At 40.9% G+C, this 7,836-nt stretch overlaps 1 protein-coding gene across 1 annotated transcript; it reads right to left on the bottom strand.

The window, feature by feature from the left end:
• Positions 1-4,494: 4,494 nt before the first annotated feature.
• LOC128491733 (olfactory receptor 1G1-like) lies at positions 4,495-5,424 on the bottom strand. Its single transcript, XM_053464048.1, has one exon. It carries the CDS (start codon positions 5,422-5,424, stop codon positions 4,495-4,497), a length of 930 nt encoding a protein of 309 aa, XP_053320023.1.
• Positions 5,425-7,836: the final 2,412 nt, after the last annotated feature.

Raw genomic sequence — 7,836 nt, 5'->3', positions numbered from 1 at the left:
CGTGATCTGGAGGAGATTCCTCTACCCCTGCTGGCGCCTCTGAAGAATGGAGAACGAAATTGGGAGCGTTGTCCCGCCGAGCTCTCCTGGAATCTGGGCCTGTTGCCTTGGAAGGCCGCTCTGCTGGTGGCACGGCCCCTCTGCCGACCAGCTCTCCCCAAAAAACGGTCCCCGGACCTGAAGACCTTCCGCATCGAGGTCTGTGCCTTGTTCAGGGAGGTAAACACGTTAACGTGGACGTTGAGCTCTTTAAGGAATTTCTCCCCGAAAAGCAGGCCTTGGGCTTCAGGCCCTAACTCCTTGGACGCCAGTTCAGCTAACTTGCTGTCTAGTTTAAACAGGGCTGCCTTCCTGCGTTCAGCAGAGATTGCCGAGTTGGCATTGCCCAGCAGGCAAACTGCCCGTTGCGCCCTATCTGGAAGCGTAGGACGAGGGCATTCGGCACGTAACTTTTGACGGGCATCTTTTTCAAGAGGCCGGCGTAGCCAAAAACGAAGGAACTGTGAGATATGAGCTGCCGGGGTCCACTCTGAAGATCTCGGATGCCTTAGGTTCCGAGGATCAAACATAGGGAGGCCCGCTGAGTCCAGAATTTGTGTGGACGTTCCTGGCGCAGCGGAAGAGGAAGGATCCTCCACAATCGTTTCTCTCACTAAGGTCGGCTGTGTAACAGGGGAAGCAGGTCTAGAAGCGGCTGAGGGGTACTCGTCCAGTGTCTCATAATCCTCAACGCCATCATCCCTCTCCGATCGAGAAGAAAGCGGTTCAGCCACTTGTAAAGCGGGAGCCCTGGCTTTTTTCAGGGGAGCCTTGCCCGTAAGGGATACGTCTCCTTCGGCCCATAGGCGCTTACGAGGACGTTCCTCAGGATGAGAGTGTTGTGACTCGTCTGAGCCTGAAATGTCCGGCCCTGGAGAGCCAGAACGTTGAGCCACCCGGGTGTTGGACGGGCGGTCCATGGAGGCCAGAGCAGCCGGGAGAGACTCCATTATGGCTGTCTTGATCCATGTCTGCAAGGCGCTGGGCAAGGGCTGATCAGACTCAGACATAGCTGAGATAGCAGACTCCGGTATTGAGAAAACACAATCTGTGGTACAGAAAGAAAAGAACAGAGTCAGAATCTGATAAAGAACCGGGGGTCACCCGTAAGCACCAAAGGGGGTCACCCAGAGGGCTGGTTTATAGGCCAGAGGCCAAACCTGATTGTCTAGGGGGTCACCCTAGGGGCGCTGTATCCAGACGCCAGGCAGAGAGGAACTCTCGCCAATCACAGGAGTGACAAAGTCACAATACGTAAACAACCACAAAGGTTTAATCAGCATGTACAATATATAGTACATATATATATATATAAAAATATATGTTGTGATTTGTATTTATTTTTATGTTTTTTTTTTTTTTTTTTTTTTTTTTTTAAGATTTTAATAAAAAAACATGTTTAGATGACATAGCACGTGTGAAAAAACAACATAGGTGGAAGCCAAACTCTCAAAAAAACAGAAAAAACGGTGAAAAACAGTAAAAAACAACAAAGCAGGCCCCGCGCCGCTTAGTTACGCGGGCCGCGAAGGGAGACAAACCGCAGGAGGACACACGCGGGGGGGCGAAACTCCTCCGTAACTGCGTAGCAGTACGCAGATAGAGGAATAGGCAGCCGAACGGGCTGCAAACATCAACCGGACGGCGAAAAAAAAAAGTGTTTTAACAAAACACAGAGCCGTCCTGAAAGGCAGTGAACCGCGGCTGACAGGAGATAAAACACTGCGGACACACAGAGGAGCCCGCAGAAGACGCTGCGCGCTGCCAAAGAGCACGAGGCCGCGGGAAGGAAAGTGGAAAAACCGTTGTAAAGGTAAGGAAAATCGACAGGTAGGGAACCGAAAAATATAAAACAAACACCAAAGTACCGAAAAAAAGGTAACGGACACAAATACATCAAATTAACGAAAAAAACGGCACATGGAAAAAAAAAAAAGGCGCGAAAGACTAAATCGCGCAACAAGAGCAAACAATACATGAAAAAACACAGACAAATCAATAGACAAATAAAAGACTAAAAGAAACAGTGGATAAAATATCAACAATACAAAATATGACCAAATAAGTGTACTTAGGCCCCAAAAAAGGGAAGCACACTATAAAAGAGGGTGCTCACCTGGAGGTCAGCAGCAAAGAAGAGGAAGTGGTCTACTTTGTGGGCTTTCTTATGACCTCTGACTGTTTCTGATTGGTGTTTTGTTTTAATGTTATTAACCATTTCTTTGCTGCTGGAGGTTTGAGTAAAGAAGTTGATGCAAATATGAAGCCTCCTGTCTTGCCATAAAATTGCAGTCCTCTCTGCATACTGTATATGTGTTAAATGCAATAAATCCACTTACAGTGATAATAATAATAATATTTAAATTGTAATTTAAATGCAGAAAAGACAGAAATATCAATTTGTAACATTTGTATTATAATAACAAGTGAAATTTAATATTTTAAAATAACCTACTTTTTTTTAGATGAAATAAGTACGTACTTCATTGGAGTTTTTAATGACATCACAGTGGCCGTGACAGGCAAGGTGCTTGTAACCATCACCTTTACCCACCATAACTTATATAATGGTATTTCTTTACATTGTAGCAGAGAGTCATTTGTACAGTGTTGTCATATGAAAAGATATAATAAAATATTCAAAAAAATGTGTGGCGTGTACTCACTTCTGTGAGACACTGTATATATATATATATATATATTAAATTTGTGCATTCAAATTTGTCCAGACTTGGTTTTTTTAACAAAAATTACAAACATTTCATACAAATATCCAATAAAACGAAGGGACCAATGATGCAAATTCATTTTGTTAAGTTTTGTTCATTACTTTGCCTCCCACAGTCATCTCTCACTTTTACACATTTTCTAGGATGGTTGCCAGTAGTTACAAGATGTTGCTTTATCTGAGATCATACAGGCTTAAACAAGCTATAATTAGCATTTTGGGCAGCGTTTTCAGAAAATCTGGTTAAGGTTCAAAGTAAGTGCAATGTTCAGCATTCAGAGTGCAATAAATCTAACAGGCGTTGCTTATTAAGTATTAGCAAATACAAATTGCAAAGGAAACATTCAAGGACAGGGTACAAGAGGGTACCTACAGCAAAAGAATTCCCCGATCAATGAGGATACGGAATGACAGCACAACAAACAGCAATTTGATCAAGCAAAACTTTAATATAGAACTCTTACTACAGCAGATAGAGAATAGTTGTGTATGTAAACTTATATGTATGTATATGTGTGTGTGTAAACTGATATGTATGTATATGTGTGTGTGTAAACTGATATGTATGTATATGTGTGTGTAAACTGATATGTATGTATATGTGTGTGTAAACTGATATGTATGTATATGTGTGTGTAAACTGATATGTATGTATATGTGTGTGTGTGTAAACTGATATGTATGTATATGTGTGTGTGTAAACTGAACAGTCTTTTCGAAGCCGCTTGTCTTGGACGCAAGGATCTCTGGATCTGTCCTGGGCTGCCCGTGAACGTTCTCGCAAACACCGCAGGCGAGGCTTCAAAGTTTGGGGATGCGGCCTTAGATTTTAATAGCCATCGTGGGGACTTTTCCAGAATCTTCCAGAGGCGAGTGTCTTTACGTCATGGTGTTATCTCTAGGTGGCTTCTGTGATGCAGGCTGGCCCTCCATTTTATGATGCAGGCCGGGCACTTTAAACAGAGGTCCTTCGCCATTTTGTTCTTATGTGCTTGTGAGTTTCCTTATCTATCTAGCACAGAGGTTTACACATCCTGACGCCTGACGCCTAAGTTATAAGACATGTGACTATACTAAACTAATTAACCCTGTCGTGACCGGGCCCGGGAGTCATATTATTAAAATGCACTACACAGATTTTGAAGAAAGTTGACAAAAAAGGAGGGGTAGAGCACGGGTAAAATCTTGGACCAAGGCGTGGATGCTACTCTTTAAATAAGGACACATCAAAGTTTCATGAGGACCACTCTCAGAGACACGCTGGCCAAGTCACTACATAGGCTCTTCACAATGGACTATTAAAGGGTTAATATTTAAAGCTTCTCTGGGGCAGCTTGTTTATAAAGTCTCCAGGTATAGATAGAACCATTCAGTCCAGCTAACCTGGGTTTTCTAACTTCTTTTACTGTGGCTGGGTCAGATGTTATTATTTAAGGTGAGCGCATGTACCAGGCATTTCAGCAAACATAAGAAGAATAGATGGACTGAATGGAGTTAGAAGCAAGAGACTTGCAGGGACTGGGAAACCCCTCAGAACAGTCTTTTCGAAGAGCCGCTTGTCTTGGATGCAAGGATCCAATCTTGAGGTGAAGTTGTTCAGCTGCACACTGTTTTTCTACATTAGTGCAAAAAAGCTCATGGTGCCTATATTGTATTTACAGGAATATACCTGAACACTGTGCAATTATCCTCCTGTCTTTCGTACCCTCATCTCAGAGGAACGAGTATCACTTGGCCACAGAGAAGTATCTCATCAAGGCTGTCTTGATCTCCTGGTTCCTGAGGCTGTATATAATAGGGTTGCAAAATGGAGTCCCCATGGTATATAGGAGAGATATAACCTTATTGACATTCAAAGATTGAACTTTGGTGGAAACCATGTAAATTATTGTTAGAGTCCCATAGTAGGTACTCACTACAGACAAGTGAGAGCCACAAGTGGAAAAGGTTTTCTGCCTTCCCGTGCTGGAGGATATCCCAAAGATGGTGATAAAAATGGAGATGTATGTGAATACTATAAATAAAAATGGAATAAGAACAAACAGAGTTGCAGAGATGAAGTTTACAACATTAAGAATGGTATGGTCTGAACAAGACAGCTCCAGAATGGGTGCTATATCACAAAAATAATGGTCAATAATATGAGGTCCACAGAACTGTAAGTCACTTATAAGAAAAACATTAAATAATATTGTCATAGTGGTAATAAGCCAGGAACATAGGACCAGTTTACTCTGAAGCCTTACATCCATAACAGAGGTGTAATGGAGCGGGTGGCAGATGGCTAAATACCGGTCATAGGACATCACAGTGAGAAGAAGACACTCAACACCAACTGAAACACCATAGAAGAAAAGCTGTGTGATGCAGCCAGAAACCGATATTCTGCTTCCTCCGTTAATTATAAGATGGAGCAAATAAGGAGTAATGTCTGTGGTGAGCAGAATATCAGACAAGGATAACTGAGTGAGGAAGAAATACATGGGAGACTTCAGGCTTTGAACCTTCACCACCAACACAATAATCAGTACATTACCAATCATTGTCAAGATATAGATCAAAAGGAATGGAGCAAATAGCAAAGTGCTGGAAATCTGGAGATCCTGAAATCCCAAAATTATGAATTCTGTCACTGTTGTCTTATTGACTTTCAACATCGCCTAAACAAAAAACATACATAAGCAAATATATTATTTGTTACAAATACTTAAACACAACAAAAATAAACATCACAATTCCAATGGTAATCCATATCTCGACTCAGCATTCTTTAGGAACAGATAATATCATGTATGACTGTGTGACACTACCCTACACAGATACACATATCTTTCCAGCCACATAAACACACATACACACATACATACCTCCCAGCATTTCAAAATGTGAAAATGGGAGAATTTTTTTTACAAAAAAATCTTGCGGAACTTACCAATACAAGCAATTGCTCTTTACAATGTCGCGCTCGCATCGCCACTTAAACACGCTTCATTTTTGTCAGCACAGTCATACATATTAAAAATTACTAACATTTTGAACTGAATTCCCATGAGGCTCAACCAGACATACTCCATATATGATGCTGGCTGAGCGTCATGGGAAGTGCAGCAACAGTAAAGCTGCAGATGCTAGCTGTGAACTAAAATTCCTATTATTCTCAGCCAGCCAGGTGTCCACCATAATGCTGGTTGAGGATCACTGGAAGAGTAGTCCACAGCAGCAGAGATTGTTTTGTAATTGAAAAAGGCTAATGCAAGCCTCCCTCCCAGGACACTGCCCTTACACACACACACACACACATATACACAGACACTGCCCTTACATGCACACATATACACATACACTGCCCTTACACACACATATACACAGACACTGCCCTTACACACACATATACACAGACACTGCCCTTACAAACACATACATGTACACTGCCCTTATACACACACATACATGTACACTGCCCTTATACACACACACATATACTTCTACACTGCCCTTATACACACATATACACTGCCCTTACACACACACACACATATACATGTACACTGCCCTTTGATTTTGGAATCAAAACATTTGCTACTGCAAATATTTTTAGATGAAAAAGTTCCAGTTTATTCAATGGAAAAAATCAGTGATCACATTATTTTTCACCATATTCTTGTAAGTAACTTTTATTTCTTTATTAATTCATGTAAATAATTTTTTCATTTTTTCAATTTTTTCACAGAGTGGCATATAGGAATGTATCAGGCATTTCTTGAGACAGAGTGGCATATAGGGGGTTAAAAGGCATATCATGGGGCACTCTGCCTCCAGAAAAGCCGTATGCCCCCCATATAACACCCCACCCGATTTACCACTGCTTCTGACTCCCTGGAGTCTGATGGGGGCAGCGGGGGGAGGCCGGTGTTCATGAAATTAAAGGGGCTGGCGTGTATGTATTAAATGGGATAAATCCACTTTAATCCACAGTGGTGATAATAATAATAATAATAATAATTATTATTATTATCATTTTGTAACACAAGTAATAACAAGTGAAATTGAATATTTTAAAATAACCCACTTTGTTTTTTTTTTGTTTTTTTTCATGTAAATCCTCTATCTGAATTGATATTATTGAAATATATATATATAATCTATTAATAACTAAAATATAAATAATTTCTGGTTATATCTTAGTTTAAATTAAAAAGGTGGAAAAAAAAGCGGCTTAGATGTTGAGAAAGTTATGCATTAAGGAGAACGGCCTCCCAGCAGAAGTTATAGAGATTAATACAGCGAGGGTATTAAACATACATGGGATAGACATATAGCTCTTGGTTCTAAAACAAGACCAACGACTGATTAAGTATGAGTCTTTACAGCAGGAGAAACAGCCCAGATGGGTTAAATTGTTGATCTGCTGTCATATGTTTTACTTGGCATTCAGTTTATAAAACATAATAAAAATTCATTTGGGTTTCCTATTTTCACCAAGAACACTGCTGATCCCTTACCTTAAATCTGATACGGCTTTATTGGGATTGGGTCCGGCAGACACAATGTTGATGCAATCCAGTTTCTTTACATGCTGTAGAGGTTTTTATACCTTTTGTAAAACGTTCAGGAAATAATGACATCATATTTGTGTAGGAACTCCAGGGACAAATATTCCACCGAGGAATAAACTGGAATATGAATTAATAACCTTAATAAAGCTTTGTGGACCTTGACTATTTTTACTGCCTTTTCTTTCCCACTTTAACTTTTATCATTAATTCTAAAGAGGCAACATTGGCAAGTTTGTCCAACGTGAGTGGTCTGAGTTGACCCTGTATAATGCATCATTTCCTGTAGTAGAAGCTGAATATGAGTTGGTGAATAGTGAAGTCAAGAAGCTGAAACTCAACTCTTCTGCAAAACATCCTGCCAACTTTCGCTTAGTAAATACTATACTGAGGGGCGAATTAACAATGGGCCAAACGGTCCCTGGTGACAACGGATCCTCACCTGCTGATTACTTGTTGCAGTGTTGCATGCAGTACTTCTTGTGCTAGGGGATGTTGGACACCAGAATCCCTTGT

The sequence above is a fragment of the Spea bombifrons genome, chromosome 4 (genome assembly GCF_027358695.1).
Source record: "Spea bombifrons isolate aSpeBom1 chromosome 4, aSpeBom1.2.pri, whole genome shotgun sequence".
In the NCBI taxonomy this organism is placed as follows: domain Eukaryota; kingdom Metazoa; phylum Chordata; class Amphibia; order Anura; family Pelobatidae; genus Spea; species Spea bombifrons.
Note: the sequence above shows the minus strand (reverse complement) of the source record. Positions and strands in the feature narration are given on the sequence as shown.

What these genes read in the sequence shown, in the direction of transcription:
- LOC128491733 (XM_053464048.1), bottom strand. Translation starts at nt 5,424, where the DNA reads ATGTTGAAAGTCAATAAGACAACAGTGACAGAATTCATAATTTTGGGA.